Raw genomic sequence first — 23,433 nt, 5'->3', positions numbered from 1 at the left:
TTTGCAGCACTTTTCATTACAAGCACTGTCACATAACCAGAGTAATGGTTAAATTCCTACAACAGCTACAGCAAATGTCCACTATAAAATACTGCCCAAGGCCACTGACCCTTCGCTCTGACCTCCCCCGGCCGTCAGCGCGTCGCAGGGATATGAGAAGTAACACATTTCAAATCACATCGTGCAATGTGGCAACTAGACGCTACTCAGACAGGAAAATAAACACACAAGAGTCGTCAGTCGTGTACTGGCTGAGGCGTCTGAAAAATCTCACCTTCAGTATGGTGATGTTCCACGTGAAGCTCTCCACCGCCTTGTGCAGCTTCCTGCCCTTCAACCCCTCCTTCGTGGCCAAGTCGTGCAGGTTCTCGTGAAATTCCATCGCTGGAAGAGAAACAGACACAAAAATAAGAGTTGAGTCGGTCGTTATGGTTGGAATTCGTGTCCGTTTGTGGAGCGGCTGTGAAGTGACAGAGGTCTGAGAGATGTGACCGGGTGCTGGGCCTGTTGTTACTGTGAGGAAACACATTAGAGCAGAGATCCTGACGTCTACTGTCAACATTTCACAGTCTGCTGCGGTAAGTGGAAGTACAGAGACTCTTGGGCAGTGGAGGTGGATTCCTCTCTCCTTGCTGCACATCTGCAGTTGGATAACTGTTATTCTGTTGTTGCAGGTGTACTAAATATCAGGTCTCAAAAGTAAAGTAGACATTACATGATAATTTCTGAACAAACGGAGAGTTCGATTTCACATGTGAAGCCATTAAAATGTTAATATTACTCAAAACTTAGTGGAAACTGTTAATTTCGTTAACGAAAAACTATGACGAAAAATGTTTGTCCGTGACCTTTTTACCATGACTAATACTAGACGTTGACAATTTAAAAATAGATGACGAAATGTATGTTTTGTTTTTGTTGACGAGAGGAGACGGGACAAAAATGCTAAGTGTTAAGATAAAATGATACAAAAATGTAATGACTTTCCGTCGACTAAAACTATGAAGGATAAACATGACTAAAATGTGACTAAAACTAATTAGCATTTTCGTCTAAAGACTATGACTAAATCTAAAATAGCTGCCAGGATTGATTTGATGAAACCAAAACTAAAAGTTTTTCTGACAGAAAAGGAAATGTAAAGTCCGTTTATCATTGGTCAATTAATAGATTGTCAGAAAATTATTATACATCTATTCTGATAATCATCATCATCTAATCCATTTCACAGAAAAACAATTAAGATACTAATTAAGATTGATGGTTGAAGCGCCACAAATGTGATGTTATTTTTTGAATCATAACTGATTGTAAACTGCATAATTTTTGCAATTTTATTTTAAGATGTACTTTAAGTGAAAGCTTCCTGCTTTAATTTCTGAATAACTGATGAATGAAGAAAATAATCATTAGAGTCTGTTTTTCCAATCCAGACAGCGTTGCATTAATTTTCACTGTTCTGTCTGTCTGTCAACATTTGCGCCCTCCTTCAGCAATATTTCACTTCACTTCAATACATTAAAATCAATATTTTGGGGTGAAATTTTAGTGAGTGGAATGTACATCCCAACAAGGTGTTAATGGGATGTCGAAGGACATGATTGGGTAAAACCTGGAGAACCTGTCCCAAAAAGGCCAATTGAATCAAAGGAAGGGGAGAAAACAAAGACTGAAGGAAGCCCTGAGGCAGGATGTGAGAGTGAAGGAAAGAGCCCCGGAAACGGAGAGAGAAGCTGTGTAGGCAGACAGACATGACGTTCTTTCACTGTGGATTAGCATCAAGGCATCGAACAGAGGGGGGATTTGTCTCCCGAGGAGGTTTCCCCACCTCCTCTCTTCCTCCCCACTTGCATGACTGAGTCGGAGTAAGGACATGTTTCATGTCGAGTGTGCTTTATAGTGCAGCGCTGACACTGCAGCAACAGGCAGCCGTGACCTGTGAGGTAAATAAACCAAAGGGAGAGAGAGCACAGGGTTCCTGCTACACACAAAGCTCGTAACAGCATAACACACGTCCGCACAGGGAACAACAGAGAACACACGTCTCCGCCTGAAGCTCTATTGTCAGCTAGAGTCGGTCCGGGGCCTGTTGGGGCTGTTGCTATGGAAACATGGTGTGCACGTGGCTGGGAGGGGGAGGTCTTCCTTTGTGTTAAAGCATCACAATAGGTGTGTTTGAGAGCCTCTCGACTGAGGATACACATGTGTCAACAGACCTCCAGCAAAACAGGTGACAGGGTTTACTGACAGGACCGACACGTTCATCACCTCTGAGACAGACATCGCAGCGCTGTGCCTACATCACACATGCACTTTTATTTTCTCACTTTTTAACCAATATGTAAAATCATACCTCTTCAAATTCATCTCAATCTTTAACTACAGAGCTGCAGCTGCTTGCTGCTGCGCACGCGAACCATGACTCTGCTTAAAAAAGGTTCACAGCTTCCTCCATTTCTCTCACACGCACAGATAACTCACACTGGAGGTTGCCTAGCAACATTTTGTAGTCTCCCAGGCAAGAAACGGGGAAGCTCATTCTTGGCATGGCTTTTCTGTGATCTCTGTGAGACAAACACTGCAAGATGGCAACTGCACGGTAAAGGGGGATGTTCTCGCATCTCGCAGCGTGAAACTGCTACAGTTTGGTGTGGCAGATGAGATTAGCATGACCTGAATTATTCAGAGGATTGATAATTGAAAATTCTGTCAACAAGATATGATCAACTCTACTCACACCACCGAATCTGCGCACAATGAGAGGAAATTGAGAGGAATTCTACAAATCATAACTGATTAAAAAGACAATAAGGTTGCAATTATCAGTTTATCGGTTTCTCTAATAGACATTTCCGCAACGAAATGTGGAAAAAAAAGAGCCTTGTAAATTTCTCAGAGCCAAAGGTGACATCATCGATTCACTGGTTTTCTCCAACTCCCAGTCTAAAACCATAATATATTCAAATTACTCTTATATATGTCCTTCTTTTTGAAAAGCTGGAATGAGAAGAAGAAGTTTCCTTGCAAAAATGACCAAAATTCAATTTTCCAAGTTCACAAATGTGACAACTTGCTAATGTGTGTGGTCTCACACTTTCTCTCTCTCACTATAGCTCTCACAACTGTTGATTTGACAAGACAGAACATTAGGATATGGTCAGCACCGTTCAAAGTAACAAAAAACAAAATGAACTGCATACTGTTAACTAAATAATAATACATTACCATAAAAATATGATGCCGAAATGGTCTTTCAAGGCTTAGTAGATATGTAAATAGCCATTATTTGGTATGTTTACTGTAATGTATCGGATTGGATTTTACTTATTTATTACAATCCAGTAATTTCGGACACTATTGCCATTTATATATATCCTTATTTACTAACGTTATAAATCAAGTATGAATATAGTCATTTTCTCACATACATAGAAAGACTGACTTCTTTGTGATTCCAGAGAATAAAGGCTTCGGAAGTGACCATGTCCATTTTTATATACAGTCTGTGTCATTGGCTCCTTGAACATCTTGTACACTAATCCTGGTAGTCTGCGACAGGTTCAGCCATCGATCTGGACTGATTAATAATTGGAACATGGGTGAGAGCAGGTTGAGGGAAGTGACATCTTTGTTTGAGCAGCAAACACCCGACTGTGTTAACTGACACTACCTTTGTGTGTGTGGTTTTTTTCCCCTTCCTTTGGGGAAAGCGAGCTGTCTGAGCTGATGTGATGGATTATTCACAACATTAATAGCTGTTGCTGCTGGAACGTTGCGCCTGCTGTAAAAGGGGAATTGGGTTTGTACTGACCCAGTTTCTCCACAACAGACAAGTGCATGAAACCACATTGCGCACACACACTGAAACACAAGCTCATGCACACACACACACACGCCGTCGGAATAAAAATGTGTCAGTTCAGGGTGAAAAATAAATCAATGTTCAAGCTCATCAGTTTGCCATCTGTTGTGTCCTACTTTGCAACTGTAAGCGGCTGATTTTAGGTTATCATTTTAAATAGTGCGTTGAGTTATGAGTCACTCTCACAACTTATCAATTTATTTATCAATAACTTACTGTGTACCACATAAGATGCTGTTGTTTTTGTTGTCATATCGGTATTGACGATAACGATGATACTTAAAAAAATTTAATATTAGTATCATGTTAAAAATACACAGGATATTGTGTAAATAATAAAGATAGTATTAGTGTTTCGTCGTATTTTGAGTATAATTAATTTGCCAAAAGAGACAAATCAAGGTTAAAAATGATTGAATTTGACTAATACTAGTTCTATTTAAAGTTTTCTGTATTACAAAATCATTGTTATCATAATTTCTATTGTTAAATGTGAAAGTCTGATATTGTGACACCATTACTGATAATGTTAAAATTCTGTTTAGGTGACCAGGTAACAAAGCAGAAAAATATAACACTCATCTCCTTCAGGCTTAAATACTTTGAATATTTCAAATATAGGCAGATGAGCAACAGGTGGAAGTTGAGGCAGCACAACAGCTTTCCAAATCACACAGTGTGTAATTTTAATGTGTTGAGCCTCCAAATTTGCAACCTGCACATACTGTAAATAATTTCACAGTGTAGATCTGCGAAATAAAGAGCCAATGGCCTTGAACGTGGAATAGGAAAGATGCTGACGATGGCTGCACAGATTATAAGAGCTCATTATGAAACATTGCCTCATGTAATACAGAAGCCATTTTAAATCACACACGCTACGCCTAAAGTGCAAGCCCTTCTTTATCCCACTATCTGGTGATTGTCGACGGCTGGAAGGTGGTCGACCAGAGGGGGGGGATCGTCACCAAGCCTTTGATTAAAAGACACAGTGCTGCTCGTCTCTGATGTACCACGACAAGAGCCGATGAATATTTCATAAGTCATCCATCTGGAAACCAATAAAGCTGAGCCCTGGTAATGATGGTCCATCTTTGCTCCCTTCCACTCACTTAGTGCTTCTACCAGTCCTACTCCGTGATAAAATAGCTGTCCATGTTACTTGGATGGAACTCCTTGCCACAGTGGGCTGCGTTATGAGGCACATCCACTGAATTGAATTTCTTCTCGTTACCAGCATTCAACCTCGTGCACCACAACGTGTTTCATAAAATCACAAATTGTCGTAGAATAAAGATTGAAATCTTAAATCCTGTATTCTCCCTCCCGAGTCCGTCTGTGTGCATATTCTTGAATCTAGCAGAGCAGCCAATCAACCTGTGCTTCTCGTATGGCATTATGCAGAAAATCGCATAATTTTTCATGATTTTAGATTATATTCTGTGAACCCATCGGGCTATTCAATAAGGACCTTAGGGCTGAACGATCGATTTTCAAATCGAAATCGCACTTTGAAATAATAATATAATAATATGTTATAATAATAAATCAGCCACTACTGAATTATTATTGTTTATTCATTTTTTTAAGGAGAGGAGATTGGGCTCCGCCTTATCTAGAGGTGGACTGAAAAAAAAAATGAATGGAGAAAACTGTCGTTTCCATAAGTGTAACATATTTTTGCAAGAAAATGCGGTGACATGAGATCTGTGAAATATTTAGTCAACGTGAAAGTGAAAGTAAATTCTACTTCTGCTGGTTCCAGTCAGAGACAACAGCTGCAGCCAGTGGGAGGATGACTGAGAATAGCTGACCTGGTTCGTAGTGAAAGGCCTACAACCCCTTACAACAGTAGAGTCAAAGGGCTTTGACAGGCTTTATGTTAGTCCCATCACTCAACAGACATCATGTAAAATAGTGCTGTTTAGTGTTACTGAGTAGTGCTAGAAACAAAACATTTGGTCAGTGTTTACCCTAGGAACACCGATCACTGGTTGAAACCAAAGATAAACATTGAATTAGTGGAGGCCGGATCCACGTTGGTCAATTTTTCCAGAAGAAAAGCTGCACTTCGGTGAAACTGGAGTGTTTCAGGTTTGAGCCGACAGATGTGCCTTTCCCATGCTAAAGAGACTGCTAATGGAGATAGAGCTAAAGTCTCTACACCTTCACCATGTGTTGTTTCACTGCTCTGTCCCCTTCTTCTCTTCAGAACATCTCGCGCTCTTTCAGTGTGTGCGTACGTAATTATAATCACATATCCAATCGCAATATCTGTCAGAAAAATCGCAACTAGATATTTTCCCCAAATCGTTCAGCCCTCAAAACCTCTACGAAAAATTGTGCAAAATTCTTTATGCAATTCAGAATAGTTTTAATATGTGTGGTTGATGGGTCACCTGTAAATTAGTAATAAGATTTGTGAAACTTGACCTAATTTGTCTGCAAGAAGATGATGTCATGTGTCAAATTGGATGGGACATACCCTAAAGGCCTTTCAATAAGCTTCGCAAAGCCACAGCTCCCATCTCGAAATGACCATTGGTTCATGAGATTTATAACATAATATATCTGGGGGGTATTTGGCCCTGGAGACCTTGACCTTGGTGACCCCAAAATGTATTTGGGTCCATATAAACTCCTAAATCAAGTTTCATAGAGATACAGTTCACAAGTTATAGTTTTTATTTGTAGATAAGGACTTGCGTGGAAGTACAGACAAACCCAAAACAACTCCACTCATCTTCCTGGGGTGAAGTAATAAGTCGATTGACTGGACATATTATATTAACTCGTGGGGCTGGATAACTACATTAAATACAAAAAGGATTATGGTGACTCTGGTGGATGGACTGATGCCTGTTTGCATTGATGTTGTCTCTCATTAATTTAATCTCTCTGAACCTTAAACCAAACCTTGTAATTAGACTACAGCATGGACTGCTAATGGTGGGACTCAAACATGAATCGAATGGTAATTCCAAGTGTGCAAATACACAAAGTTTAATCAGATCAACTCAATTGTATATTGATCCATGTGTGTTTTGTAGCTTAGGAGAGATGATGTGGCTGCAAGCGAATATTCAGTGGCTGGTTATTAGTGTCAGGAAACAGGCTTGTGGTTTTTCTCCTTTTTTCCCCAATAGGACCATCTCTTACCTGCTTTTTGGGTTTGTAGAATCCTGTCGTACACCCCCTCCGAGGTCTCCAGGAGAGTCTTGCTGGTTTGGATCACCTGAAGGGAGACGAACATATTGTTCACGTTTGCATTCATTTTCCACATCAGGAAACTGGCATTCCACAATAAAGCCTCGGTCTGCTGGCGTGGTGTTTTCTATCCAGGGAGGGCTCTGAAAAGGAAGCTGTTATTACATGGGGCGCCCGTGGGCGAGGTCGCTTAATTGCATTTTTGAAAGCCAGAATTAGAGGGAAGGAGACATGAGCAATTAGGGTGTTACTTCTTTTTCCCCCAAAGAGGAAGCATCTTATCTTCAGGAGATAAATATAGATGTCAATCCTGATGCTTGGTTTGGAAAATATCTCTTAACAAGAAACAGATAATCAAGGTAATTTGATCAGGATGGTGAGTAAAGTGCTAAATGTAAACGAACGCACACCAGCACTGTGTTCTCTGTGAAACCGCAGCTGTGAGAGATGCTAAGTTTAGCCGCTCTGGTGTTGTGCTCAGCCTTAATTGAGTGCACAATCTCTTCTGACCTGCAAACTGTTTAAACTCTCATGGTGGCCGTTATGGCAGACTCAAAGAATCCATTTATTAAATCCAGACACCGCATCCTCCCCAGGCTGCTCCCAAAAAAGAAAAAAGAAGAAGAAAGGCTTTGGTTTCAGGAGGTTAAGGATGTATATGTAGCCTTTCACAGCACTGAATGAATGGTGCCTCACAAACCATCTGGATCTTTCTCTCTGATTATCTTAGTAATAGCTTCAGTGTCTCATTTAAAGGAAGCGATATTCAGCTAATGCCTGTTCAGTACTGCGGCCTGCGTATGTTGCATTGTTGTAATTGACTTGTACATTCACTTGTACACTCCCTTAGTGCCTTAAGTGCACCGCAAGGTTGTGCCTCGCAGCCAAGGCTGCCCTGCTCAGCTGCCAAGATGGAAAGGAAGCAAAGAGAAACACTGTTTCCATTCAAGGTCAGAGTAACAAAGCCAGGCTATGAAAAAGAGCAGCGGTTTACATCGTACACCCTGAGATCGAACTCTGGAGCAGGCCAGCTCCGTGGCCGGCCACCGAGAACAGAGCGGGTCGCCAGTGGTGTGCAGGGAGGGGTCGAAGGCGGATGTGAAAAAAAGACACTTCTAAAAGAAATCAAGGGGAATGAACATTTCAGTAAGTAACGTACTCATACAACTCCTGTAAACCAAGTGGTTTTAATAAAGGATAACTCTGGTGAGATTCTATGATTCAAAAATCCCATGAAAAGACCAAAACAAATACTTTTCTTCTGCAATACTTATGACTATTGTTTATTTTCAACACCTACCTCTTTATTACTCATCTTATTTCATTTGTTCAGAAGTCGTTTTCTGTTGCATTTACTTACCACTTGGGATTTGTTTTGAGATGGTTTTATAATATCGTGCAATTAGTTTTTATGCTGATGTTTGGCACTTTGAAATGTCATTATGTATGAGAAGTGCTGTTCACATACAATTGACTTATTATACAAAAAACTACTTAAAAACACATCAAAGAGCCTCACTGCTGCTCTGTTGCTCGTCACTATGAACTAACCACTGTTGTTTATCAGTAGTCAAACCCAATTACACTGACCAAATGTGTATTAATCCCCAACACGTACTAGTTTTTCCAGTTTGAGTACTGTTCGATAAAAGCTGCAGTGCACAAGAGTTGTTTATTTTTTCATCTGAGCCTTTTTGTAAAAGTGAAAGTAAATTTGAGTGACCTGTTATTTTAAGATTATGTCGTCAGTGGGACCTTGCTGGTTTGGGACTGATGGAGAGACACGGGTACATACATTTTGTTTACAATAAGAAAAGCGCAGCATGACACTTGGCTGATCCTTTAAGAACTTTGTGGTAATAAAAATGTTAATCAGCAACTCAGGCTCTAATACTGATGAACTTTAAATTGCCGGCGAACCTAGCTACCGTCTTGTAGCTTTTTTGACCAAATGAAAAAAATTTAATTGTAGTGTGTTTATAACTTTCATTCCGCCATAGGTGTAACCATTTTATAAAAGCAATAGCTCATTTAAGTCCATGCTATACGCTCATTATACCACAGTTAAGGGGGTTGCCGAACAACGCCCCTTAACTGTGGTGTAATGAGCGTATACCACGGCCTGTCGTGAGCTATTACTTAAAGATCCCCTCCAGTCACGTTTTAAAGTAAATAAAAATAATCTGCTTTGCCTAATATGTTGTTTCACATTGTTCCCAAAAAAGGTAAAAAAAACCCTCTGAAATGGGTTAGTAAACCATCCACTCTCTCCCTGAGGAATTCTGAGACTATGCATATTCATTATATGCAAATAACACAGGCGCTTTTTGGTAAAATCATAACTTTTTTCACGTAAATTTACGAATTTAGTCTCATTTTTATAATTTTTTCTCAATGTGGCCCCTCAAACTCAGTTGAACGTTACAGTGTCACAGTTTAACTCTAAAAATAATTGTATTAGAATTAGAGGAAATGAAAAAAGTGAAGACATTTTCTAAAGACAATATAAACATCCTGCCAATTTTTCAAGGATTGGTTATATAACAGTCAGTCCCCTCATGCTGTATACTTCACAGTGGACAGACACAGTCTCACAAACCCATGTCGTGAATCACCATGTTATGCTACGAGGCCTCATGACTAAGTGATTGTGGCTGTTTGTGTCACTATGCAGCTGCAGTGTTGGCACTTAGAGCTGTCGCACATGCTGTGATTACTTCCCCGATGGCTGGAGAAATTACGGCCCTGGTGGCAGAAGTGGCATCTCGAATATATTTAAAAGCATGTTCGGAGGTGACTGGGTGGACTATGCCCCATTTGCACACTGACAACTATGTCCTGTAAGTGCTAGTATGTTGAGTTCTATTATTATCATTACCCACATTTAAAGACAGGACTGCCAATTTATTTTTTGATGTGATGTCAGGTTAGTCATACCACCCTGCCTGTAATCAGTAAAAACTAAAGAATGCATTTTTAAACATGATAGACCTTAACTGTGAGTTCAAATATATTGAAAATGTGAAGATGAGTATCCGGACTGCACACACAGAAATGATATGTCTACAGTAAATTTCAGATATTTTTATAATACCACAAACATATTGCGTTATTGCCAAGTAAAGAAATTACAAACACGTGGGTTGTGATGCGTCCTTGAATCAGCCTTTCAGAGATTGCATATTTTCTCTATCTACCAGATGTAGATTTAGTTCATCTGTTGTGAACAAACACAGAAATTATCTAAGACCATAAACTGTCATGGAAGCGCTGGATTGAGACCCAGATTGAATTCAATGAGGAAGTGAAAGCCCGGTAACTCCCTGTGTTGGATTTTGACACAGTGCCTGAATTTCTGATTTTATTGTTCCATACATATTTACAACTCTCTATATTTGCCTCTCCTCATTTCATTTGTGCCTCTGTGATTGTCAGCTCTGCACCTTCCTGTTCCCTCGTCCCTGGCACTCGGCTGCTGATCAATGCCTGTAGCCTCACACCACTTGAGCCCTTGCGCTCAATTTATTCGACTTTGGTCCCCAAACACCCGTCATTTTCTCCTTTCTTCCCCTCCAACTCGATTATTCTTTGCGCACTTTCCATCACGGCCAATTACCAAAGCCCCAAAGTCTGAGTGGAGCAGAGGGGTCACCTTAATTTCTCGGCGTCTTGAGTCTTTTCAGCATCATCTCCCCTTCCACATGTTCGTCGTTGAAGTGTGCCATAACAATAACACAGTCGTTTCTAATTACACCTGACATGTATATCAACTCTTGGCATGTGCCACAGAAACTGTCTGAATATATTACATATGTATGAAACATAATATTTAATGATGCTAAAACACATTGTGTGCACACACTCAGATTCAACGCAACACTAAAACTTCTGGGCTCAGTCTCTAAATGCTAAATAGTGAATATATTACTGTATTTAATACATATTCTTGAAACATATTGCTACAGCCAAAAGGATGGAAATATCTAATAATACAAACTCCAGTTATTGGATACAAAACTATTCAAATTCGTTCACTTGTGGCTCTACTTTGCCAGTGGATTTGTTTTTCTGCCTTCTGCTTGATATTATGGTGGAAAGTTAACTTTCCCATGATGTGTTGAGAATCAGAGGGAGAGGAACAGGATGTGTTGGGGATAATGGCGTTGTCTGGGAATAGCATCAGTGGCATGTTGCATAACGTGTGAACATTGATTGTATTACTTAACAGCTCTGGCCCCATTACCTAACCAGCTCTGTGTGTCCCAATTAAGACGAGGTATTGATTTGACAGGGGTCAAAGCTATTTTGGTAGGTAGGTCTTTTTCAAATTGACTGACTGACTGATTGGTGGTTGGCACCACTGCCAAATTACCAGTACACAACAATGCATATGTTAAAACAAGGTTTGTGCACTTTCTGCCTGCACAAGAATGATGAGGATGGACACAACAGGGGGGAAAAAAACTAAAAACAGAAGCAGATTATTTTCCTACTCTTTACAGTTCTACAACTCAATATTAAAAAACCCACTCACTTGTGTTTTAATAGTCACTACTGTGCAAATTGAGGAATATTCCGACTCACCATGTCGTAGGTGGTGACGACCTTCTTAAGGACCTCTGGTAGCAAGCCTTGAGGCTCCAAGTTGGGATACTGGTCAGCAAGGTTGAACACAAGCAGGGGGTTGGTGTCGGGTCCGGTCAGTCGAGGGGAAAGGGCCAAGATGCACTGCTTCAGGTTAGCCACCGCTGAAAGGCCGCACAGCTCTTTAAAGGACACTATGGCATTCTGCAGACAGGAGAGTGGGGTTACAGCTGGTTTATACTGACATGCCAATAAGAACAAATGCCTGATGCCATAATCATTATTAAAAGTCTGAAGAGAGAGTAACTTAATACAGCCACTGTTTATCAGCCACTCATTAACACTCAATCATTTTGGACTGTCACCAGTATCACATGGAAATGGAACAAATGAACACAAATCCTAACCTTCCTGTGAACGGCCAAATGTAATCCCTACACAAACAACTGGAGGGACCAACTGTGACAGGACGGCCAAGATGTCTTATATTCCCAAAGCCAGTGGCTTATTATCACACAATGACTGTAATATAAACAGGGCTACCAAAATAAATCCTTATACAATGCCTGGAGAGACACAAAACAAGAAAAACCACAGAGTGATGTGAGACTCCACTAATGCTTTTCTCATAGCTTTATATCTTCCTTAACGGAGACTTTGAATGTGAATAAAAGACCACAAATGCGTGATCAATGTGCACACATAAAATACAACATTATACTTTTTTCATGATAGTGAGCAAACTTAGTTTAGCATCAGAAAAGAATTGGATTTAATGGGGATTAGGATCCATAAGTGTTAAAACTTGTAAAAACCGGCTGCTAAAGGCCATTTCCATCATCTGTAGAAACATGAAAAAGAAGTCACAGTGATTTCAACATGATTATTTTTTTACCGTTCCCATCCCACTGTAACAGTTTCCAATCTATATATCAAACAGTAGTTCTCATGGCACTACCATTCAAATGGGGCTCTCATCATGTTGTATATTAAGATGCATCTCATGACTTGTTTCTGCATCAGTTTTGACCGTTGCACAACACAAAACAGTTGAATCAAATCTGATTCAGTCAAGCCTGGTTTTCTGTTTTTCTTTGCAGGGTGGAAGCCTTTTTTAGATGCTCAAAATATTTAGCAGTGAATTTTTTCTGCTCTTATAAATAAAAACATTCTCATGCTCATACACATAAGAGCAAAAAGTGAGAACACAAGCAAAACATATCAAATGCTGTTGAACTTTGAATTTCTTACCTGCATGTTTTCTCTGAGGTCTGTTGCCTCCCTAAGTGGCAGAATGGCTGTTTTGAAGACATCATCGACAGCCTTGATCAATAGCACTCTCATGCTGGCATACTCTCTACTCCTCTTGCCCTTTCGCACGGACAGTCCCCTTTTGTGCGGTTTACCGCCTCCTCTTCGATTAGTTATGGCCACATGAACAAACAACAAGGTATGTGGCAGAACTTCCCCTGTCAAAGACTGTAGCGGTATATGACGGAAACCTGGCTGAAGACACTCAAAGGGGATAGTATATTGGCCAATAAATTCATCCCCGATGTAGTCATCATCGAGCACCACGAAGCGCACCATTGCGAGCTCGGGGAGGTTTATCTGAAATTCAAAGCTCTCATCAAACAGAGGGTTGTCCCCATTCTGGTTGACAGTTTTAGTCCTTTGTTCAGCGCAGTCAGCAGGAATGCCGTGTATTTCCACGTACACATAGGGGTCTACTACGTCTCCTTTGGCACCGGAACCTTTGGGCTTTGGGAAGTTTTGTCCACTGATGATCTTAATGTGCAAGAGCTGTGGAGAAACACCAGGCACTGAATCTTTAGTGTTGGCACTAAAATATGAAACCTGTTCCCTCATGATCGCCGGACGCAGCACATAGCCGCAGTTCCCATTCTGCCGGAACCAGCCAATGTTCAAATCCATCATCAGTCCTGGGGTCTGGTAGTTCATCGACACGATCTGGCAACCACACTTCCAGAAATCTTGTGGATTCATGTTGCTGGAATCAATCCGCATGGGGCTGGGGTAGACCCGTGCCAGGAACTTCTTGTTATAGTTGACAAAGTCACCAGGGAAGTCACTGGCACAGCGACTGGCAAAGACCTCATTGAAAGAGCAGAGCTCCCAGTGCTTCTGACTCTGGAAAGACGTTGGGAAGTCCTTGAACTCCACAGACTTGCACAATGTCACCAAGTCAGAGAGGTCCTTGGACAGCTGGAATTTCTTGGGTGCGATAGTCTGTTGTTCCGTAGACTCAATGCTCATCCTTTGAGACATCTCTGCCCCCTCGTCCTCATCCGTCACCTCCCCTTCTGAAGCAGTGCAGGTCGTGCTCAATTTCTTACCCTTCAGCAGGATCTTTCCTTTCAGTTCAGAGGGAGAGGGGAGGTAGCAGTCCTCAGGTTTAGGAGAATCAAAGTACATCTTGTCTCCAAGGATCTTCTTTAGGTGCTGAAACATGACTCTCTGCTGCTTTAAGGAGCAGTGGTTCTCTAAACACAGTAACAGCGGAAACTCGGATGCAACAAAGGCATACTTGTTGACGACATCAATGACGCTGCGAAAAACTATCTGTGATGTCATTGTGTGGCCAGTGTAAATAACAGGTTCGTTATCGGGCCCGTCCCACACATCCAGCTCTACACTGCGGCAGCCCATCTTGAGGGCACGGATATACCCTGTCACATCCGAGGGACCTCTGAACTGATCCTCTATCAGGTATGTGTTGTGGGATGCATTGATGTAATAGTGGGACATGGGCTGGCCCATGTCTTGGCATACTATTTTATGTTCAGGGTCAAATATATGGCACTCTGGCGACATAATATAGTTGGTGAAGCCATCGAGAGAGAGCCAGCCCTTAAGCTGGCCCTCTTTAGACGGTTCATATTTCTGAATGACCTCTAAGCTAGTGTCTTCACTCACTTGTGCCATACCCTGCTCTGCCTCCAGAAATATCATCAAGTCCTTGGTATCCAGAAATTCTTTGTTGCTGGAGAACTGAACAAAGAGAAAATAAATTTCTGGTCTAGTGCAAAGATCATGAAAGACCTCGACAAACTCCTCTTTTGTCACATCAGAACCTGCTATGTCCTTAGCTTTGTGAAGCTCCTTGAACTTCAGTTCTATCTTTACATTTTTAAGTCCCGGGCTCAGGTTTTTGACTAGCTGCACAGCCGCACATATCGTTACTCGTTTGCTGTTGTTACCGTCTGCCTCATCAAAAAGTTCACCTAGCCACGATGAGCGCATGTTGTTCTGACTGCTCTGTATCATATTTAACGTATGTTTCCCATAGGAGATGAGGTACCTCAATCCTGTCACCCATATGTTAGCTACATCTGCAGTGTTTGCCACCAAGTCCAGGGACTCGTAGTTCTCCCCAAAGATGACAGAAAAAGCACAGTCCTCTGATATCTGATCATAGGTCCCATTAGTTCTAAAAGTGTCTGTATTTTTCCCTGTCCGAACCTCCTTGATGGTCTTTACATCAATTTTGGCCTTTTCCGATTCCTTCTTTGAGGGCTCCCATCTCAAAGACTGCATGTCAGCATCGAGGAGAAAGTAGCGGTGGTATATGCGCGAGTTGGATCGCACTTTCTTCAGCTCCGAGCCATCCACCATTGCACTGATGCAGTCACCCGCACTGCTGATTTTCTTCTCGGTTGGCATGCTGCTGAATGACACAGTCTTCTTTCTTTCTTTACGCTGTCTTGAGCCATCCTGCAAAGAAACAGAAAAACATGTCCCATGAATAAAAATATTTCTATAGACAAAGAATGATGAAGATTTTACGTAAAGTAACAACATTTATTTCATATTATGCTGTACAGATGTAAGTTTTTTTCCCAGTTCCAAAAAGGTTTTTGCAAAACATTGTTTTGCTTATCGTCATTACTTAACAACAAATAACAGTAAATGTTTTTTGCACATTTATCGTTATGTTCAATTTTTCACGGGTGAAGAGAGTAACATTTTGAGAAACTTGGCTCAAAGAAGAAAATTAAGTACACACACATTAACACTTTGGCTTTGATTCATACTCATACATAGAGTTTCTTGTCAAGAGGTTGAATAAGGAAAGTTGTTTCTTTAAGTCGTTCCCTCAGTTATTCCCTAAACTACTCTCTAGCCTGGCCGCTACAGCACTAGTATAAATTTCTGCACAAATGGCAAATAAATCTGAATACAAGCATTTCCCCGAAAGGGCAATTTCACGTTAGTGCTATAAATCTCACAAATGTCTTTCACAGTACGATCCAGGATTAAATATTCTGCCTTCAAGTTGTCACCAAAGAAAAACCGGGTGATTGCCTACAATACAAAATGCTGCCTGCTCTAAAACACTGTTTTGAATGTTCAGTCCTTCATTCCTGGTCCCCTCTTTGTTCCATCTGAGCTATCGCAGCAGTAACTTTATTGGGTGACTTAAGATTCCTGTCACTGTATATTATGGAGATACACATTGGAATCTCCCTTAGGAAGTATTGCCCACACAAATCCAGACACGTACTGCAGCCACATGTCTGACATTTTCAATGAACTCTTCTCTTTCCACTGCAGCAGGTTCCCTCAGTACAAGAACAAAGTTTATATTTTGGATTATTCAAAGTCACTAAACAAATTTAAACCAGCCAAATCCCAAACAGTAAAACACCACGTGGCAGCTTAATGGTGCATCTTTAGACAAAATGAATGCATCGTTTTGTCAACAATACGATGTTGCCAAGTTAAGAATTCCTAACGCTGCACTCCAGCAGAAACTCTTGACTTTTATTTTCCTTTGGGATTCAACGAAATGCTCGAAACCGTCCCAATCTCTCATGTAATCAAACTCAGATGTGCATATCTCACATACTGAAGAAAAAGGACTCGTGCCGATCACCGGATCAAGGAAGGGCCGGTAAAGCCACAAACCGATTGCATCAGTTTCATGTGTGATTTCCATGTCCTTAAATGCATATCAAAGCTTTTACACATCTTGCCTGACCTTCACGTCTTAGGCCTTTTATTTTACATACGGCGTGACAAAAAAAGAATCATCCTTCGCTTTTGACAGCAAGTATGAAAATAAATTTGACAACAGCAATTGAGATGCCTGACAGCAAGAAGGTTCTGTGTTCAAATCCCGGTTCAAACCAACCAGGGCCTTTCTCGCCCAATGTCAGCTGGGATTGGCTCCAGCCCCCCCGCGACCCTTAAATGGATAAAGCGGTAGACGATGGATGGACAGAACAGCTGCATTTATTTTTTTACAGGATCAGTTTTTTTTAAGCCTCCTAATCATAATTACTCACTTTTGTCCCCGGCCTTTGTTCACAGTCTCCTCTATGGTCTCACACACTGCCATGGCTCAGTGGTTGCGGTTAGAGTTATACAGGGATTGACTTCTGTACTGTGTCATGTGTATGCTTCTTTGAAACTGGACAGAATGCAGCAAAATCACTGGTTCCGGACCACAGAGCAGCCTGCTGCTGACAGCAGAGTCTCAGTCTGATTGTGTGTTTGTCTGCACAATTAAGACGTCATAGTGGATGACATTCAATAACAAAGCTTACTGGATATGTACAGCTCCAAAGAAACTCAAATTCCTCCAAAACATCTAAAATACAATCAAGTACAATAATGAACATCTTGTCACACAGATACTGGGAAGCCTGTCAGTCTGCGACTCTGGATTTCAATCCAGCCAAATAAAATTATGAAACAATTTTCAGTATTTAAAAAAAAAAAATCCCATCCCAAGTATTGCAAAACACAGATTGTGACATGTTAACGCTGACTTTAGGAATTGTACACTTCTCTGTGAACCATGTCAAGTAAAATGTAAACTTATTAATCACATTCTTTTACACTGTCTGCTACTTAAGGGGAGTTCATTATATAAAAGGGGAGCTTAAACCCTAAATGCATGACTGCAGATAATCCTTATGATCTGGTCAAGAAAGTGGCATTTTTTTCCTGTTAACCCTGTCTTACAGTCGCAGCTTACTGAGTGTTTGTGTCTGGTTCCTGCTGTATTTCTGGAGCTGCAATGTCAGGCATTCACCTCAGGATTTCCTTCCGCTTCCTTTACCTAAACTAGAATACAATACTGCACACAAACACCTCTGTTTTAGCACGTTACCGTTTCCTGAGGGCACCAGCAACGGTCCTCACTCTAGTGGAAGTCAGGTGGCCACAGGGGTTTTCTTTTGCAGTAAATACAGTTTCATTAGTCCTTACATGGTACTTAAAAGACCAGACTGTCAATATCAGATTGTCTATTTATAGTCACATCAGATCACTACCTTATAGGGTATATACTCTCCTTAAATGTCACTTCAGTTAATCTCTGTCCGTTGAAGTTCAATAATAAATTCAAAGTCCATCATGATCAACATGTTTCTTAGCCAGGCCAAAGCACATAACAACATAACACACAAAACAAGCCATGAAATGGGAATACCTGAAATGTTCAAGTAATGTCAGCAAACAGCCGCGATTAAAAATCTTGAAATGTCCAGCAAAGATCAGTGTTGTTGTGTTTTAGCAACAATAGGACAAATTACTTTTAAGGATTTATGGACCTGTACCCCCCCCAATAATATTGCAAGGTCTTTGACTCTAATATAGCCATATTCAGACATGCACTCTGGAAAATGTCCAGAAAAGTTTGGGCCAGGAAATGTTTTGTAGGGCAACATTTGTATTCTCACATACAGCCCTTCCAGTAAAGTTCAGGAAAATGTCCAGTCTGAAAGCAGCTTATGTTAAGGGCTAAAGAGAACATTGAGTTTTCAAGGAGTTAACATAAAAAAGCATTGTGCCACATAAACTCATCAATAGTTTGAAATCTGTATTTTTTATAAAAGGTCAAAGACTGTTTCATTGTAAAAAAGACTTTGCTTTACAGTGCTCATACATAACAGAGTGTGTTTTTCTTTATGTCCAGAGAAGAAATGCCCCTGGTACATTTTGAAAGTCATTAGAAAATAAAAAGCGTATGAGATCTTTTCATGGTGTTTAATAATAAAGAGATAGTAACAAGGATGATCCTGGTAGGTTCACCCTCAAAAGAGAAATTACTTTTATGCCTTCACATAATGTTTTAAAGGGCCCATATTATGCCCCCTTTTACACAAGTTACATTGGTTTTCAGGTGTGTGAACTACATGTCTTTGCCATTCCATGTCAAAACACCTCAAGGATCAAGCCACACTGCACCCTCCTCTTTCTGTATAAACAGCCCTGTGAGACTACGGTCGATTCCAGCGCTTTCCTGCTCACTCCTCGCCCCCCTCCCTTCGTGTTCTGCAAAGCTCCGCCTCGCTCCTCACCGCGTCTGCTGCGCAACTACAGCGTTGCGCTGCCATGACAACAGTCGCACGTAACAAGGCACATACACGACGTAGAGACCCGGGAGGCCCAGCGAACACGTTCTCCATAATTACACACAGAGCACAAGGGGCTGGGCGATAGAACGTTAACGACATCCCGGCCGCGAGTCTAGCTACGGCGGTAGCCGGTAGCCGCGAGCTCCGCCACAAGCCGGCAGCCGCGACCGCCGGCAGCCACGACTGAATGCCGGCAGCCGCGAGGTCCGCCGGCAGCAAGCCGGCAGCTGCAACCCGACCGCTGGCAGCCGCGAGAAAATTATGGCGTAGACTCGATGTTTTTCCGCATTTCACGGGGGGAGTTGCTGCTCAGGTTGGGGGCGTGGTCGCCCCAGTAGCAGGAGTCAACTTACGTCACTTGACGCCCGGGCTGTGAATGTCACGTTTACAGACCGTCTGCACGATCAACCCAAACCACGAATCAACGACTCATTGTTTTCTTTTCATTCTCCGTGGGCTGGCAGACAGCCCAGATAACCAAATATACGTGAGGCAGGCTGAAAAGGTGCCTGGAGCATAATATGGCCCCTTTAAGATATGTTTGGTGTGTCGTAGAGTGTGTGAATAAAGGCGACAAAGTCAGATGGAGAGAGAACGACTAAGTAAGACAGAGTATGTCCAACTGCTCACTGTTCCCTTAGGAATCTGATTCCCTTAATGGCTTGAATCCTGCATTTTCTCCTGGCTCAGTGAGCAGCCATGAACCATCTGTACAAAAGAGGATATCACAGAGGACCTATAACTCTCTGCTTCTCTGTTCTACCTACATACAACAACAAGCAATGTGACTCACCTGAATCACATTGTTCCACATCCGACTAGATCATAGCTCCACACAAAGCCTCGTTTCACTTATAAGTGAAGTTTATCGATTCAATTAGAAGATTTTCATTGGAATTCAATTGGTGCAAATAACTGATACAGATGTGGCTAATTTGTTAGCCCAAAATACATCTCTGTAACTTGTATTGAACAAGTCAGTGGTGTTGTTCATTAACAGACTCATGCAATATTCATTTATATAAGTCTTTATTATCACTGCACAATGTCAACATTATAGACCTACAAGGTTTATTTTGGCATGGTACAAACTTTACTTTGCTAAGTGGAAACAATCTATAATAGCATGTGTCCTCATGTAAATATTTATTTCTTGAATCAAGAGTCAATTGCTGAATACATACAGGGTTGATTAGAGCCATGACAACATTTAAGTCTGCTCCACTACCAGGCAGGCTGAGACAAAAGAATGGTTAACCAGGGAAGCTCAAACATCTCACAGTTCTAACAGATGGTTACACACCATCTTTGGACCAAACAGTCCAACTCAGGGCATCTGCAGATGGGTCAATTGCATAGACTGTATATAAAGATGGACGAAGACTACAGGTCTCAAAAGTGAAGCTAATGCAGTACCTATAAGCTGTATTCTCTTAAATTGCCAGCAGAGGGTGAGAAAATGACTACTTCTCACTTGATTTATAACATCAGTAAACATTTTCGGGACAAAGAAATGGTACAATCTCTAGTTTCAAGTCTTTTTCAATACAGTGTGATGCTCATTTTGTAAATGATGGTCTAATTTAGAGTAAAATAGATGATAGAGCACCATATGCAATGATGCGTGGGTAAAGAATGATTGACAGCTAGTATCGTCCAATAGGTGCATGGTTGCAGATTTAGGTGGATGTGCAGTCATGATTAATGTTTTAAAATCTGTAATTTTGAAGTGTTTCAGACATCTGGACGCCATTGTATATACCCATGTGCAATCCCATCTGTTCACAACAGAAAATCGGCGTCATAATAATGAGCAGGGAGATCTCTTGCATTAAGCAACCACTGGGAGTTCCTTTCCAGGGGGATCTTTCCAGAAAGCGAGTTTTGTTTACCCTGAGAAGAGGGATACTCTGGGTTTTCTGTTCCAGAAAGACAGTGTGAACTGAAACTTTGTGAACCTAACGCAAAGTTCACACTATACCATTTAAGCCTGTTTTTCCGCTCCCTGACAAAGCCTGGAGCCGCAGCAAATCGGAGGAAAATTGTCGTGAAATCAGGGCTTGCAAATCTGCACTTGATCGCTATGTGTGAACTACCACCGACATGATCAAAGTGACTTGATGAGGCCTCGCCGACATTGTCAGATATCTAACAAGCAACAACACTCATCACCCATATTCTCTGGCTTTGCTATGTCCATGTTTCAGAAAAAATCAACGCGCAGACTATTTGCAGGGCTTGTTTATTTCGTGTTGCGAGTTGATACAGATAATGAATGTAACCTCAAGCTTTATTTATTACCGGACCACATATTAATGTGTAAAGTTATTTCTCTCTGTCTACCATTTGCTCTAACTACTTCCTGTTTCTGACCTTTCAACATAAGAGTATTGTGCAATATATTGTACACTATTTCTTTTAGACGTTCATCGTGAAAGTGACAGACAATTCCTGTTTTAAGTATTTTCCCGTGTCACTTCTCGCGTGTTTTCGTGACAAAACGTATTTTGTAGACATTTCCCCAAGTGAAGGATCATGTAGTGTGACCCCCCCCCCCGTCGCAGATAACGACTGAAAGCCTACCATTACAAGATCATTTTCAGCTGCAGCCACGTTATTTTTGTGCCCTTAGGATTCCACTAACCAAAAGAAAATGTATATTATTACACCAACATCATACGTGAGCACCGGGACTTGAACCCTGACCGCATTGATAATCATTACACCAACCATGTATTATTGCCAAACTGTGAAGAAAATATCATCAAGTATTACATCAATCACTATTTTATTCAGTTGTACGCATTGACTAAGGCAGTAACTGTCTCCCACGCCAACTGTCTCTCCCTATCAGCTGTAGCTGGGATGCTCAGCTTTATCAGAATGTGCTTATTTTCTCCATAAGCATGAAGCAGTATCTCCAACTCTAATGGCATGAAGTAGGAGGACCTTGTTTTCTCCCTGGTTGCCATGGTGACTCGTAGTATTGGAGTTTCCTTGATGATGGCTTTTTTTTCTTCTTTTTTTTTTATATGTATATAGAAATAGCTGGCAGCCAGGCACATAACTCAGAGTTGATTAAACCAATTCAGAACAGCTGTTCTGGAACCAAAAATTCTTTGAGTTTCCCATCTCAGAGTTGGTCAACTCAGGGTTAGGTTCAGAGTTTGTTAAACCTGCTTTCTTGACTACACCCCAAGCTGCATCATAAAAATAACAAGACTGTGTTAACACCACCTCATAAGTTCAACAGGCAGAGGAGGCTGAGATGAAAACAAATTGAAAGTGTGAAAGAGAGATGGGAGAGTAACACGGCAACAAAACCTTTAACGAAATGAGTCACAGGGAAACCTCACTGGCGAGGAAATACATGTATTGGAAGGCCGGTCTGATGAGATTGTTGTCATTTTGTGCACACGAAAACCACTTTTAAACCACCAATTTATACAACGAGTCACTAGTTTTATGCTTAATATTGTGACAGATTTACAGCCTTCTGGTGAGGAGCTTGTTTGATTTTTAAAAAAGCATATGTAGACTGTCTGTTCTCCAGCTGCACTGCAGTCAAATCCCACAGGAGTTTGTATCGGGTAAAGGCCCAGATGTGGCTGTACTGTACCATATGATATCAGTTATCAGTCAAATGTAGTGTGGAGGAGGTGAATACCCAGGGAGTTAACTTATAAAGCCGGACCATTTCCTGGACAAACAAATTAGTGTTTATTTCTGGAACATTGTGGTTGTGACTCAAATTTGCTCACTAAAGCTCAAACTAAAGCAGACATCAAAAGAGATGCATTCCCCTCACATTATGAATTTAAATTGTTTTAGTTTGTTATGTCTTTATTATTTTATTTTTGACTTTTACTACTACTATACACATTTGATTTGTTTATTTGTCGTCAGTTTTTCAACCCCGTTTACATAAATCTGAGGTTTGTTGAGGGAAAAAGTTTGTTTCTTCATCATCAGCTATTTGAGATTTAGCTCTAGGCCAAATATTGATTGAACCATTGGGCCTTCTCAAATATTGATTGAGCCATTACTGAGTAACAATATTAATTTGTTAATTTAGTAACTTTGCACAGTTTTAATGCTTTATAAAGTTGCATACTAGGAGCATACTGGATATGTTTTCAGACAGCAAAAACAACCTTTCATCCCTGCATATAAGGTTTTCCAAAAAAGATGTGTATTGAATGGGAAATAAATAACCGACAGTAATTAGTCCGCCCCAGAAAAAGGGACTGGAGGTTTCTGGTAGTTTTTTTTCTGCCATGACCTGTAGATATAAACTATATTGATCAGACCCTCACTCACACTCCCCGCCACCGAACGACTCATCCATGCCTTCATCTCCTCCCGTTTAGATTATTGCAACTCACTCCTCTT

At 41.0% G+C, this 23,433-nt stretch overlaps 1 protein-coding gene across 1 annotated transcript in view; it reads right to left on the bottom strand.

Moving 5' to 3' along the window:
- Window positions 1-23,433, bottom strand: part of LOC118284807 (inactive phospholipase C-like protein 2) — a 38,926-nt gene that overhangs the window by 3,450 nt on the left and 12,043 nt on the right. The window contains exons 3-6 of the mRNA XM_035607863.2: window positions 12,905-15,388; window positions 11,654-11,857; window positions 7,022-7,097; window positions 275-384 (exon numbers count right to left, since the gene is read on the bottom strand). Of these exons, the coding sequence (XP_035463756.1) occupies window positions 275-384; window positions 7,022-7,097; window positions 11,654-11,857; window positions 12,905-15,388 (2,874 nt within the window). The remainder of the gene's footprint in view (window positions 1-274; window positions 385-7,021; window positions 7,098-11,653; window positions 11,858-12,904; window positions 15,389-23,433) is intronic.

This window comes from Scophthalmus maximus, chromosome 20 (genome assembly GCF_022379125.1).
Source record: "Scophthalmus maximus strain ysfricsl-2021 chromosome 20, ASM2237912v1, whole genome shotgun sequence".
Taxonomy (NCBI): domain Eukaryota; kingdom Metazoa; phylum Chordata; class Actinopteri; order Pleuronectiformes; family Scophthalmidae; genus Scophthalmus; species Scophthalmus maximus.
The sequence above is the reverse complement of the archived record's forward strand: the minus strand, read 5'-3'. Positions and strand labels throughout refer to the sequence as shown.